Genomic DNA, 15,101 nt, shown 5'->3' with positions numbered 1-15,101 from the left:
TCTGCTCTTGTAGGGCTAGTTGCTCTTTTTTGTGGGTCTGTTGTTCTTTTCTGTCAGTGGCTTTCCTGTCTTTCCCAACCCATTTCTCCTCTTTCTTAGCTTGTTTTTCCCCCACCATGGCCCGTTTCTCTTTTTGAGAGAACACTTTCTCAATTTCTTCTATCTTTTTCTCTTCTCCTGGGACCAGTTTCATCTTTTCTCTGGCCCATTGTTTTTTATCCTCAGCCTGTTTCTCCACTTTTGGAGCCAATTTTTCCTCTTTCTGATCCCGTCTCTTTTCTTCCCGGGCCTGTTTCTTTTCTTCTTGTGACCATTTCTTCATCCCCCCAGCTTTTTGCTCCTCTCCTGAGTCTGCTTTCTTTTTTTCCCAGGTCCATTGCCTCTTCCTCTCAGTCGTTTTCTCCTCTTTCTGGGCCCTTCTCTCCTTTCCCCCCTGCTTTTCCTCTTCCCCTAGGCCCAGTTTCTTTCTTTCCCAGGATAATTGTTTGTCCTTGGCTTTTTTCTCCTCTTTCTTAGCCTGCCTCTCTTTCTGGTCTTCTTTCTCCTGTTTCCCAACTTGTTTTTCATTTTCTTGGATTTGTTTCTTTTTATAGGCCTCTTTTTTCTTTTTTAACCATTTATTCTTCTCTGTGGTCAATTTAATTTCTTGCTCTGCCAAGCTGCCCCTTTCTGATGCCTGTTTTTCTTCTTCCCCAGACAGTCCCTCCTCTTCACTAGACAAATGTTCCTCTTCCTGGGCTAATTCCCCCCTTTTCTGGGCCTCTTCTTCAACATGTTTCTCTATACCTTGAATGTGTTTCTTCTTTTTGTGGGACTTTTTCTTCCTACCTTTAACTTGTTTCTTTAAGTCCAGAATTAGTTCCTCTTCATCCCAGGCCAGTTCCTCTTCTTCCTCACTTGGCTCTTCCTCACTGAACTCCTTCTCTTCCTCACAGGGCTCCTCCTCTTCCTCACTCAGCTCCTCGTCTTCCTCACCCAGCTCTTCCTCTTCCTGGGACAATTTCCTCTCTCCCCAGACAGGCAACACCTCTTCCTGGGGCCACATGTCTTCTTCATGGGCCATCATAATCTTCTCCCAGTCCCACTTACTCCTTTTCAGGGCTGCCCTCCCCTCTTTCTGGGTCACTCTCTTTCTTTCCCCTAGTCGTTTTTTTCCCTTTTCCAGTATCTTTCTTTTCTCCTAAAACTAACTTCTGCTCTTCCTTGGTTAATGTCTTTTGTGGATAAGCCAGTAGTTTTTCCTCCCAAGCTATTTTTTCTTTCTGATGAGTCAGTTTCTTCATATCCTGGATCAGTTTCTCCTTACCCTGAATTATTTTCTTCTCTGGCTTACTCAGTTTCCTTTCTTCCTCAGCTATTTTCCCATCTTGCCTGGCCAGTCCCCGTGCTTCTTTTTTTAATTTCCTTTTCTGTAAGGCTAGTTTATCTAAGAAAGCAACTTTCTTTTTCTTGACTTGAGAAAATGCCTTGTCCTTCTCTAATGCTTCTTTTCCCCTTTGTCTTCCCAACTCTGTCACTTCTTCCTCGACAATCTCTTTATCCACCTTTTCTGTTATAGTGGATGGTTCTTCTACCACTCTTTCCTCCAATTCTGAGGAGTCCTTTAAAAGGGGGCAGATCTTTTGGAATAGATCCCAACTGGGCTCTTGGGGAGCAAGAATCACCCGAGCCAAGTCCACCAATTCTTGACCCAGATCCCTTAACATTCCTGGATGGGAACTTGCTATCCTTGAGGTGGCAAGATAGCTAATATCATTCCGCCAATACCTGGTGTCTGATTCACCCGTGTGTCCAGGGGCACCAGTCAAACCTTGGTCACCCTTTCCAAGTTTCTTCCTTGTATCTTTTTCTTGTTCAGCAATCTGCATGACTTTTTCTTTGGGCTCTTCTGCAGTCATCTTTGAAATATCCTTCAAATTTTCTTTCTGTTTCAACTTCGCAGCTACTTTTTCATGGCTTTTTTCCACTGCCCTTTCCCAGAGTCTTTTCATGAGTTCTTGTCTTTCCAGCTTAGGGAATATCTCTCCATAATCTTTCATGTCATGTTGATCTATGGCCCTTATAATCTGTGTGGCTTCCACTGCCTCTGTGACTGCCATGTGGCCTCTTCCTTCTTCTGTGGCTTCCATAGCTTCTGTAGCTTCTGTCATGACCTCCTTTGATTCAGCAACCTCTTCAGATTTGGCTGGGCTGAAAGTACTTAGTGGCAGCTCTGGCTCTAAGGCAACATCCTCAGTGTCAATTAGCTCTGATTTCTTGGCCTCTCTCTGTTCACCTTCATCCTCTGAAGGCACCAACATAGAGCTAAATTTTACAAGCTCTGTCTCTCTCTTCTTTCTGGAAACTCTCAGGTCCTTTTTAACTGCAGAGATATTGAGGAAAATATTTAAGAAAAAACAGAGGCCCTGAGTGGTAACCTTTGTAATATACAGTTCAATGAACTTCCATAAGAAGTACAGAGGCAAAGAGGACTGAGGCTTTATGGCACAGAAATGCTTGTCATTTTATCCCAGCTTCCATATCCTGAAGAAATAAGACCTTGCTATTTGTTGTGGTATATGTGTTTCCTTCCCAGGAAGGTTACTTTCTATGGAAAAGAATCTCTACGTAATTATGTTCCCACTGATATAATTTCAGATATCTTTTTTAAATGTTTATTTATTTTTGAAAGAGAGAGGAGGACAGAGGATCTGAAATGGGCACCGTGCTGACAGCAGAGAGCCCTACGCAGGGCTCGAACGAGATCATGACCTGAGCTGAAGTCAGATGCTCAACCGACTGAACCACCCAGGTATCCCCATTTTAGATATCTTGGCCTTACTGACCCTGTCTTTTGGTGTCCTAAGGTGGGCCCCAAATATACCCCATTTATTACCCCATACATACTAAGACTTTCTCTCTTTTCTTGAACATATGTCATTCTTTTCTTTCGTTTGGTGATCTCTTCAGGTATGAATGTTCGTTTGACAAAGGTCTCAGGTTCACCATCCATTGATATGTCTAAAGAAAAAGAAGGTTGTTGGTCTCTGTGTGACAAGGTCAGGTTTTCATTTAGCTGCTGCTCCACCCGTGTAAGCAGGCACTGGAGGTCGTTAGCTTGGATCCCCAGCAGCTGGTCCAGAGAGGTTTCTCCAATAAGTTCCCGCCTATAAAAGTCAAGAGGAAAAAAGGATGATACCAAGCCAGTGATAAAACTAGATTTGAAGAAGAAGGAGGAAGAGGAGGGAAGGAAGAAAGGAAGACAGGGAGAAGGAGGAGGAGGAGAAGAAGAAATTACAATTGAAGAGGCAGAGAAAAAGTGGCCATTTAGGACAGAGTAGTCTGAAGTAAAGGGTTGGTAAAGAAGAAAGAACCAAAGATAGCAAAGAATCAAGTCATCAGGGAGATAAAAGATATTTTTTTGGTTGGAAGGTTTGTAGACTTGAGTCTCGAGGAATCTTAAGGATCAGAAGAAGGGTAAGCACTGGGGAGAAAAGCAAAGAGAAACAAAGATCATAGTGGGAGGAAAAGAATAGAAAGGGTTATAGAAAAGGAGAATAAGCAACCAGATTCTGGAGGTTAGGAGCTAGAAAAAACAGAAGGGGGAAAGCCACTACACAACTTACTGCATTTTTTGGAGGGTTTCTTGTTCCTTCAGCAGGCCTACCAGCATGCTCTTACTTTGGATGCCTGTGACTCTTATCATAAGGTACAAAGCCTTAGCCCGCACATTTTCATCACTGTCCATCAATCCCAGACTCAGTGGAACAGCAAAGAGATGGCTCATGATGCCAAGCATATCTAGCCCCTCCCAGGCTAGCTCACGGATGCATGGGTTGGGATGGAGTGTATCTTCCAGCAGGCGACAGGCAGTCTCAGAGCACAACCTTGGAGATACTTGGTAAGTGGCAAAAATTTGTGCCAGGGCACTAATATATGTCGTGTACTGGTCTATAGAACAGTAAACTGTGAGGCTGAGGATTGCCTCAATTAAATTATTTAGAAGTCCTTCATCAAGTTTTCTTCCTGCCCAATTTCGGTTTATCAAGCTTGTTAGAACATCATAGAATGTTCGTTTCCACCACTTGGATTTATCCCTCTCTCTCCTCATTGAGATGTTCTCTTCTGATAGAGGCATAGGTGACAGTGTCTGGCGTCTGATGGGTTCAGTCATGTCCCAGTCTGTATCTCGGTAGGATGAGTACAGGTCATGGCGTAAGAAGACTGGGGTACCGTCAGGCCAAAGGCAGGCACGGATAACTGAGTTGGGGATGTAGCCATCAGGAGCAAAGGGCCATTGCCGCCCTTTACCAAAGAAGCCATGCAGTTTATGATAGGGGTTCAACCCATTCCAGCCAGCCAGCCGTAGTTGAGCAGGAACCACATGTGGGGGATGATTATGCTTGGGGTCAGGAATAGAAAAAGCAATATCCTTATCCTCCAAAAAATGTAATTTGGGTTCCACTTGAATCAGAGAAGGCATACGTCTCTCTTCCTCTACAACATGGGGCACAGTATTGTCAAAGGCAATGACCCGTTTGTTAACAAGGGCCTCTAGCCCCTGTAATTCCTGCAGCCCTTGTCCAAGATAGACAAATTTGGGTACAAGTACTATTTCAAAAGAAAAGAAGAAGCTAGGCAGAAAGAGTTTAGGGTCTTCTTGTATTTCATCTGCATTATTTAGGATAGCTAGGTGAATCAGCCGAGTAGGAGGGAGCAATTTTAAGCATGATACCAGGTAAAGACTCTGGTTGAAAGTCAAAAGCAGGTCACCCCAATTACTGGCAAAGCAGAGTGGACCAAAATGCAGTGCTGAACCCAACTCAGTTATGAGTCTACCATGGAAGTCCCAGATCCGGACTGAGCCGTCAATGCCCCCTGTGACAAAAAGTTTCAGGGAGGAGCAGACATCAAATGAAGTGATGGCACACCGGTGCAGGCATTTTGTCTCTTCAAACATAGAGCTTTGTTTTGATTCTGCAGATTGCAGAAAATCTTGATAGTGCCAGAGACGCCAGCAGTGGTTGTCAGTGATGGCACCCACAGAACCCGGCAGCAGTATCACGTGTTGCAGGGGGCAACTACAGAGAATTTTGCTTATGGACTGCAGGATTACCTTGTTCTTCCACAGCAAAGCTTCTGTCAGGTATACAGTATTATCCATGCCATAGGAACAGAGCAAGGAGTTTTCCTGGGGACCTTCCAGGGTAGACAGGGCCAAAACTGCCCCAGAATGAACAGTCTTTTCTATTCGGGCATAGCTGTAGTGGGAGAGGATTCTCACAATGCCACTGTCATGCCCACAGAACATCAGTCCTACTAGGCCCATACCCAAATGGGACTGTGCATAGGCCAGGCAACTTACTCTGTCCCTAGAGTTTACTGAAGTGCATACCATATACTTGGCTGTGCAAGGCGAGCGCATTGCATCAAACACCAGCACCTCTGAACTGCCTGTTGCCACAAAGAGCTCCTCATTGTCTGGGTCATAGGCCCAAGCCACAGCCTTATCCATGACAAGCAGAGGCCAGGTGAGAACCAGGAGATCTCCTGTCACTGGAGACAGGAAGCGCAACAAACCATCCTTAGTGGCACACAGGATCCGAGTCCAATTTCGGCCACAGCAGACCCGGTGCACCTGCTCAGGAGCAGAACCACAGACATTGAAGAGGCTATAAAAATAAGGCAGGTGGATGGGGCGCCTGGGTGGCGCAGTCGGTTAAGCGTCCGACTTCAGCCAGGTCACGATCTCGCGGTCCGTGAGTTCGAGCCCCGCGTCGGGCCCTGGGCTGATGGCTCAGAGCCTGGAGCCTGTTTCCGATTCTGTGTCTCCCTCTCTCTCTGCCGCTCCCCCGTTCATGCTCTGTCTCTCTCTGTCCTAAAAATAAATAAACGTAGGAAAAAAATTAAAAAAAAAAAAAAAAAAAAAAAAAATAAGGCAGGTGGTGCAGTGAGAAAGCGTGGGTAGTCTGGCAGAAAAAAGTGGTGTTATCAATAAACTGCAGTTGCCGCAGACCCTCACCAATATCCAGCTGCCGCAGCAAGTTCCCAACAGCAAGGTTCCATTCCCTTACTGTGCCTTCTCGGCCTGCTGTCAGTAAGTTGTGGATCTCTGGCCGGCTGTGAACGCATATAACTGATGAGGAATGGGCCTGGAAGCTGTGGAGGAAGTTACCCTGGTCTAGACCCCAAGCATGGATCTCTCCATCCTTGTTTCCAGCATAGAAATATCCCTGAGAGACACAAGTGAAGGAGCAGGTGATGGAAGAGCCACTGCCTATGGGAGTGAACTTTCTTACCTCTTTCAGCTGGCCCTGACCCTGGTGGGTGAAGACCCTTACCTTATTCTCACAAAGGGCCAGGAGAGACCCCTTGGGGCCATTCAGGGAAAAGCCCTGTACAAGCTCATGACCAGACATGGGCACTGTTTGTGCCATCTGGAGGTCCCTGCCATTTGGTAAGATAAGCCAGGTAACCACAGCCCCCAAGGTACCAGACAGCAGCACCTCCGTTTCTGGGTCATAGCAGAGGCAGCTGATGAAGAAACGACAGGGCACTGTGCCCAGAGATATGAATGCTCGATGGTGATCTCCAAAGAGCCACAGGTGCATGTCACCACAGTAAGCAACTAACATGTGGTAGGAACCTGTGTGGACCATTGCTTCAATGGGCGGTACTTGATCCATCACACAAAACATCATCTTCTCCATTGTTCCTTCTGCTTCTGTATCTTTCTTATGTATCCAAAGTACTGCCTAGAAGAGGATGAGAGATGAAAGTTGGACCATGGAGGCAGATGATCTCCCAAGAGTAAGGGGTATGAAGGGTTGAATGTTTAGATCGCCGTTCCCTCTTGTAAGACTAAGGAAAGACCGAAGAACTTAACTTTGGGAGTTTCCTAATACTAGGATTTGGGTATGGGATAGAAACATGATTCTTAAGGCTCTTTCCTTGGCCTTCAGTCTGCTTTCTAAGGAATATGAATTCTCTGGACCTGAAACTAGAGGTGAAAAAGATCACTGCATCCAGGTCAGATTGAGAAACGGAGATAGATATTAAAATGAGCTAACTCAGAATCCCCCTCATCATTCTGAGATGAGGACAGTTGAGGTATGATGAATATAAAGTGGATTAAGAAGGAGGAAAAAAAAAAGGGAGGTAGCTTTACCTGTATTTGGTTTGAATCTGGTTCCACCCAGTTTAAGGAGACGAAATAGTTGATGTTGATGGAGTAGAAGCAGATGAAAGGCTTGCTCTGGGGATGGTGAGGCTCCTGGTACAGAGTCTCAGGCCAGTCACTCAGTACAATCACCTCATTCTTTGGTTTCTCAGCAGACTGAGAGAGAAGAGGCCTGTTAAAAGGCCTAAGTCGCCACTCACTCATTCATTTAATAAATATTTATTGAGGATTAGCGGACATTTGTTGTTTTTTCATTAACCAACATTTATTTACCCTACCACTGGAAAGCACTATTTGGGGGAGTCATCCCTGCCTCACCCTCACCCACATCTTAATTCAAAGTACCTCCCAGCCTTTCTCAACCAAGTTTCCGTAAGAAGTAAGCCCTAATGTCCTAAAGTATCCATTCTACATGAGGCATTAATTTCTCCCCTATGCATCTAGAATGTTACTAGTTATGTATCATCCTTAAGAGAAATGAGAAAATAGCCCCTCAAATCTGTTTTCCATGGTTCAGGTGAGGAACACTTGAGAAAGGGTGGTATGTTCTAGTACACACACTGGGGATATGATGCTGAGCAAGAGAGACATGGCCTTAGCTTTCAAAAGATAAGAGTCCAGGGCACCTGGGTGGCGCAGTCGGTTAAGCGTCTGACTTCAGCTCAGGTCACGATCTCGCGGTCCGTGGGTTCGAGCCCCGTGTCAGGCTCTGGGCTGATGGCTCAGAGCCTGGAGCCTGTTTCCGATTCTGTGTTTCCCTCTCTCTCTGCCCCTCCCCTGTTCATGCTCTGTCTCTCTCTGTCCCCCCAAAAATAAATAAACGTTGAAAAAAAAATTTAAAAAAGATAAGAGTCCAGTGGGGGAAACAGGCATTACATAAACAATTAACAAATGTCTGTACAAAACAAATAAGTACTTCCAAAGAAAGGAATACAATCCTATGTGAGTAAGACAAAACAATCCAACCTTGGCAAATACTCTACCTCAGTTGGAACAACTCTTCAAAGTCCCTGCCTATACCCAAAGGACCACTACTGTCAGCGTCACACTCATGATACACTCCCTATGGGAAACTCGTACTTCACAGACTTAGAATGCCCATGGCATGCCCGTGGGCATCAGAGCTAGACACTTTGGCATGTCCCTCTTTCACTATTCCGATATGCATCCAAGGAAAACGTGTGCTATTCACAACATGGAGTGCTTCAGCTCTAACATTCTGTATTCTAACCCCATAGGGTGTGTGTGTGTGTGTGTGTGTGTGTGTGTGTGTGTGTGTGTGGTGTATTAAGGACGATATATGTCTTTCAACATGTTCACAGTAGGACATGTCCAACATACACTATCTTCCAATAACAGAGTTTATATCTAGGACATAAGGACATGAACTCCTTGTAGGGATCAGCCAAAACCGAGGCTCATAAGTCTACTTCTGAGGTCCCTTTCTCAGCAGTATAGCTTGTACTATACTGCCTCTTGAACACTACTCCATGAATCTAACTCCCCAAGTTTCTCTGCATCCACAAAGGACCTGAGACTATACTGAGTCAACTTAGAATCTCTTTATATTTGTCATATTCAGATCTTTGTGTGTTCTGGGAGAATACAGAACACAATGCTGGAGACAGCTTCCACTGCCATTGCTGGTTCAGTGACAGCAGCAGAGTTGAGAGAAAGGATGCTGGTATCTGAGCTCTCAATCTCCCATCCCTCTTCATTGAATCAGAAGGCTAATTTACAAACCCCTTACTCCATTAATTACCATTCCTCTCCTCCTTTTATGTACAAATGATTCACTTACTGACTCAACAGTATAAAGGGTTTTCTCAGGAAGACTCTAAAAGACTATCTTAAACCCAAGTAATGTATCTGTGCCTAGAAGTACTGTTGCCTACTGTGTATCAGTCCTCCTCCTTCTATCCCAATAAAACTCAGCTCTTGTTTAGGGTGATCATGGCCCCAGAAATTCTGGCAATACAGAGTGGCAACTGTAGCACTCTAAGGCTGGCACAGCTCTGTACTTTCTGACCTTCTGTCTTCTACCTACTTGCAATTTAAAGCTGATACCTGGAAGTACAGGAACTGTCCTGCAACCTTAAGATGATAGGCTAAAATATTAAGGATAGCGAAAAGAAAGAAAAAGAACATGGGTCCTTGACATGTAAAGACAAAGGTATCTCCTGCTTGTTTAATCCATGTGAACTCACTTTTTGGTTTTGTTTTGTTTTGTTCCCAGCATAATGTGTTTTAATTGTTATCATCTTAGTTTAGAGGGAGGAATTGTTTAGGGGTATGGAAGGGCTCCTCCCAAGGAGGAGCTCACATGCTGCCCAGGAACAGGCTGCCCTGGCAGGGATAATTAGTCCAAGCCCACCAGGTGCTGATCTCACATACACATCACCTTTAGATCCTTCAGCATATTATTTATGAAGAGTTTCAAGTCCTTCCACTCAGGAATAAGTCTGGGTGACGGTGCCATCTTTGTGACATTCCAGCACTTTACAGACATCATGGCTCACAGAACCTGTGGGACGTAAACATGACTTAATCACATCTGATGTGAGACTGGAAATTGAGGGAACTGAGAGAGGGAAGAGCAACAGGGAAAGTGAGAGAAGGGGAGAAGCAAAAGCGTTAGGAATAGAAGAACCTCTCTTATTTCAGAAAGACTGGAGTGACAATGAACTACTGACACTTGCAGCAATGGGGGTGAATCTCAAAAACATTGGTGAGGGGAAGCCAGACACAAAAGAACGGGTACTACATGATTCCATTTAGATGAAATTCTAGCAAAGAGTAATCTGACCTATAGGGACAGAGCAGATCAGTGGTTACCTGGGTCTGAGAGACTGGGAGATTCCTGAGAAAGGGTAATAGGGGACTTTTTGTAGAAGTGAATGGAATCTTCTATATCTTGGTGGTTATATGAGTACACAAATTTGTCACAAGTCATCGAAACATACACTCAAAATGGGCCCACTTTATTAGATGTAAATTATACCTAATAAAATTGATTTTTAAAAGAGGATAGGAGTGGAGTGGGAGTTTTAGGAAGTCTAGAAATGGAAAAAATGTGGCAAAAGAAAGCTGTCAGGTGAGCTTAGGTGAATCAGTTGCAGCACAGTTGAAAGAATACATGACCCTGGCTTTGCAACCCTTCCTTTCTAAAAAAAAAATTTTTTTAATGTTTATTTATTTTTGAGAGAGAGAGCGTGAGAGGGGAAGGGGCAGAGAGAGAGGGAGACACAGAATCCGAAGCAGGCTCCAGGCTCTGAGCAGGCAGCACAGAGCCTGATGCAGGGCTTGAACCCACAAACCATGAGATCATGAGCTGAAGTCAGATGCTTAACCACTTAACCGACTAAGCCACCCAGGCACCCCCGCCCTTTCTTTTTTTATTAAGATTTTATTTTTTAAAGTACTCTCTGCACCCAGCATGGGGCTAGAATTCACAACCTTGAGATGAAGAGTTGCATGCTCCATGGACGTGAGCCAGCCAGGAGCCCCACCTTCCTTAATTCTCTTCATTGTGATGCTCATTGTTGTATATACAGTTTTTAGACTTAATTATATCTATCCTACTTTACTACTGAAGACTTTATGTATATAAGTCACTCACATGTTCAACAAATGTTTATTTGATGTTCATTATATGCCAGGCCTCTCAACCTAGAGCTGGAGATAAAGCGAGGAACAAGAATGATTATCTGCCCGCCTGGAGTTTACTATCTAATATGGAAGGCAGATACTCAACAAGTTAAAATAGATGTCAGGTTCTGGCCAGATGCCAGACTAAAATAACCTGAAAGTCTCCCACTTACGAACTTCTAGAAATTGTGGATAACAAGAGGCTGAATTTCAGGAGCCAGCAATGAAGAGGGGAGAAAAAAGCAAGTAAGTGCAAAGCTGCCTCTGTGATAGTTCTGAGGAGGTATAGTTATCAGAACCCCAAAATGACTGTAATGGCTAGAATGGCTAGGGTAGTGTTGCCCTGACAAAGAGAGGACATAGGACTTGGGCTCATAGGAGATAGGGAGCCAGAACTGAGACCCCTTCATTACCTTGGAAACAGACACTTCCATGGACAGAGCTGGCTTATGACCCACTCTCTGAAAGCTTACACACCTTTAAACTTTTTTCCAAGCATGAGTCAGGAACCTACATACCTCCAAATTCCAGGAGATACCCATCAAGTTCTCCGAAGTGGTTCTCTGACATATACCTCACTTGGACTGACAAGGAAGAGGAGCGAGGGGGGGGAAGAAGAAATACCACAAAGCACACCAACCATTCTCTCTAAAGAAATCATGTAAAATCTAGACCTGAAAGGGCAATAAGCTAAGGGTCACAAAAATCTCCTTTACAATCTTAGCATGTTCTGTATGACTTATGTGACATCTATTGTTCTCTAATGAAATTCCCAGAACACTGAGAGTCACATTTAATAACCTGTTATATGTGTATATTAAAAATGCTAAGGAAGAGGGGTGCCTGGCTGGCTCAATCAGTACAGCATGTGACTCTTGATTTCAGGGTTGTGAGTTGAAGCCCCATGTTAGGTGTAGAGCTTATTTTTTAAAAATGCTAAGGGGGCACCTGGCTGGCTCGGTTAAGTGTCTGACTTCGGCTCAGGTTATGATCCCATGTTTTGTGAGTTCGAGTCCCACATTGGGCTGTCTGCTGTTAGCGCAGAGTCTGCTTCCGATCCTCTGTCCCCCTCTCTCTCTGCCCCTCCCTGCTTGCACACACACACTCTCTCTCTCAAAAATAAATAAACATTTTTTTTAAAAATGCTAAGGAAGAGAGCTTTCCTCTACTTGCTAGAAGGGATGCTGCTGGATTCATGAATTTCTTAATAAAGTCAATTAGATCTTAAAATTTAAAAAAATACTAAGAAAACTACCAAAAAGAAAGAAACAAATAGAATGTAAGATTGAACCAGTTGAGGAAGGGGATATGAAATAAAAGAAATACATATCAATCCAATGAAAGAAATATACGATGAAACATCACAAGGAAAAAAGAGGTATGACAAATAGAAACAGAGTAATAGAAACAAGTCAAAATATGTCATTATAGAATAAATACAGACTAAGCTCATTTGAAGACAAATTTTCAGATTAGTTTTTTTTTTAATGAATGAAGTATAGTTGCATGCTTTTAATAAGGGATGAATCTAAAATGTAAAAACATAGAGGGGTGCCTAGGTGGCTCAGTGGGTTAAGTGTCCAACTTCAGCTCAGGTCATGATCTCACAATTCATGGGTTTGAGCCCTGCATCGGGTTGTGTGCTGACAGCTCAGAGCCCAGAGCCTGCTTTGAATTCTGTTGTCACCTTCTCTCCCTGCCCCTCCCCCACTTGTGCTCTGTCTCTGTCTCTCAAAAATGAATAAACGCTAAAAAAATAAATAAAATAAAATAAAATGTAAAAACATAGAAACATTAAAGTATCATTATTACCATGGCCTTCTGTTCTGAAAGCATCTAAAATCAATAAAGAGAATCAAAGATCTTTGCAAACTCAACTTCAGCAAGACCAAGAGATAAGTATAATCTGTAAATAATAAATTACTTATAAAGGCTGAGAAAAACAGCTGAAATCAGTGGCAATTATGACAAAAGAATTGGAAATAAGAAACTATGGAGACAAATTTGAGATGGAGGGAATGGTAATTATGGTAATTTGTTATAGCAGCAATAGAGAAATCAGGCACTAACAATTTTTTGGGGAAAATTTATGCACCAAATACTTTCTGTGTATTGTCTCATTTAATACCAACAACCTTCTGAAGTAGGAGCTAGCTATATTCCCACTCTGCAAAAGAAGTTAATTAGTCTACCTATAGCCAGACAGCTAGTAAGAGACAAAGCCAGGATTCCAACCCAGAATGCGTGACTACAGAAGGCACACCTTGAACTACTGAGCTACACAACCTTCCTAGAGTCAATGGAGCTCACAGAACTTATATTAAGGGTGTCCAAGGTGGAACAGTATCTCATCAGCTGAGCTCAAATGTGAGCCTCATTTGTCTAGTTTCATAACTGCTAATTCGCAAACAATCAACAAATACTTGTTGAGATTCTACTTTGTAACATTTTGCTTTATAGTATTTTGCTACCAACTGGGGATCCTAAGTTCAAAAGTAGACACGGTCTTCATGGAACTTCAGATTGTTAAAACTGGATAATTGCTGTAATGGAGCACCTGAAGGTGGATGGGGCACCACAGAAATAGCATGAGGAGGTTGCCAGGCAGATAAGGCTTACTCAGACATTCCAGGAGGAGAGGATGGCACAAACACTTAAATGTATGATTTGTGCCAGAAACTACATAGGAGTTAAATATTCTTACAGCACAATGTTCAAGAAGGCGATAGAAGAAAAATGGCTAGACAGTTAGGAGTTACTATTAAATGTCATACTAAGGAGTTCAATTTTCATATTGAAACACTGAAAAACAGGGGCGCCTGGGTGGCTCAGTCAGTTAAATGACCAACTTCAGCTCAGGAAGGTCATGATCTCACAGTTTGTGAGTTCGAGCTCCACATCGGGCCCTCTGCTGTCAGCATAGATCCCGCTTTGGATCTTCTGTTCCCCCCCCCCCCCCCCCCCCCCCCCGCCACCCCGCCGTCCCTCCCCTGCTCATGCTCACTCTCTCTCAAAAAATAAACATTTTTTAAAAATTAAAAAAAAAGAAACACTGAAAAACAGTGTTAGCAGGGGAGGGATGTCAGATTAACCTTTCAGAATATGTACTTGTCCAGCCTGGAGCTGGATTGGGAAACAGTCAAGACAACCTGCCAGGAGGCTACTGTGGTAGTAGAGATGAAATATAATTAAATATTCTGATGGAGAGCAGTGGGAAAGGAAAAGCAAATGACAATAACAATATAATATATTTAGGATAAAAATATTTGGGGGGTAGGATTTATAGATATTGCAGATTATTTGGGTATGGAGAGTCAGGAAAAGAGAAATCTAGAATGGTTCCTGGGTTTCTGGGTTAGGTTTTGAATAAAATTTGATATATTCAAATGGGCTAAAGAAGAGTAGGAGTGGGTTGTTCCATTGGAGGAGGTTCCTTTGGAGGAACAATGATCGGTTTCATTTTGGATTTGTTGAGGTGGTTATAGAATATCTGAATAAAGACAACTAAAATGAATGGGTCTGGAGATTGGGTAAAAGGTCTGGGTTGGAAACAAATCTACGAAATGACCAGTCTGTAGGGATTGCTGAAGCTGGGGATCTGGAGCAGCTTGCTCACAGGGGGCTATGCTGCATGAGAAGGAGACTTGATAAGCAGACAATTAAGGGGGCACACACTGAGAAGGAACAACTATAAAGAGGTAAGACGTTCTTCCAGAAACCTGAGGAGGAGAGTTTCATGAAGGGAGGTCACCTGTAACAGAGAGGCCAAGTGAGACGAAGAGTGGATTTGGCGAACGGTACCGGTGTCCATTAAGGGAACAATATCAGCAGAGCAGTTATTCCTGAAGTCAGCCTGGAAGGAGCTGAGGAATCAGTGAAAAGTAAGAACCTTAGAAAAGCTTCAGGATGAAGGGAAGAGAGGGGTAAGAGGAGAAAGCTAGAGAGGAGAGGGATAGAAGAGTTATGTGGGAAAAAAATTTTTAACTCCAGATTTTTCATTAAGTTCAACAGACATCAAATTATTCTGTCAAATTGCTATAAAAGTTCTTAACTGCTTATTCTGAATTTCTGCACTTACCTTGCTGAGGACCAGGGCAAACAGCTCCCAAGCTGGCCCCAGAGTGCTTGGGAGGACCACGGTGGCGACTCCTATCTCTAGCTGAACATTTCCAAGCATTTTTCTTCCATCTAGCAACAGTCAACTACCTCACTTTAATTTCTACCACAAGAAAGGTTAAACCCTCCAGAATCCTAGATACAATTCTCAAGGACATTCATGGGAAAACCAAAAGAT

The 15,101-nt window shown here is 43.5% G+C and overlaps 1 protein-coding gene across 1 annotated transcript; it reads right to left on the bottom strand.

Annotated features, from left to right (window-relative positions):
• Window positions 1-1,069: 1,069 nt before the first annotated feature.
• LOC121011340 (WD repeat-containing protein 87-like) lies at window positions 1,070-9,751 on the bottom strand. The gene is made up of 6 exons (XM_040445608.1): window positions 9,561-9,751; window positions 7,148-7,315; window positions 5,920-6,734; window positions 3,606-5,681; window positions 2,887-3,146; window positions 1,070-2,362 (listed from the first exon to the last, which is right to left on the bottom strand). Exons 1-6 carry the CDS (start codon window positions 9,669-9,671, stop codon window positions 1,086-1,088), a joined length of 4,707 nt encoding a protein of 1,568 aa, XP_040301542.1. The 5' UTR covers window positions 9,672-9,751; the 3' UTR covers window positions 1,070-1,085.
• Between the last annotated feature and the right edge of the window lie 5,350 nt (window positions 9,752-15,101).

This window comes from Herpailurus yagouaroundi, unplaced genomic scaffold (genome assembly GCF_014898765.1).
Source record: "Herpailurus yagouaroundi ecotype Mexico unplaced genomic scaffold, PumYag 194, whole genome shotgun sequence".
Taxonomy (NCBI): Eukaryota; Metazoa; Chordata; class Mammalia; order Carnivora; family Felidae; genus Herpailurus; species Herpailurus yagouaroundi.
The sequence above is the reverse complement of the archived record's forward strand: the minus strand, read 5'-3'. Positions and strand labels throughout refer to the sequence as shown.

Bases quoted from the DNA above. Each gene is read 5' to 3' on its own strand.
- LOC121011340 (XM_040445608.1), bottom strand. From the start codon at position 9,671: ATGATGTCTGTAAAGTGCTGGAATGTCACAAAGATGGCACCGTCACCC. The intron at 5,682-5,919 runs GCCTTATTTTTT...TGCGCCACCCAG, and splicing joins GCTTTCTCACTGCACCACCT to GCGCCCCATCCACCTGCCTT. The intron at 3,147-3,605 runs GTAAGTTGTGTA...TGACTTTTATAG, and splicing joins GAAACCCTCCAAAAAATGCA to GCGGGAACTTATTGGAGAAA.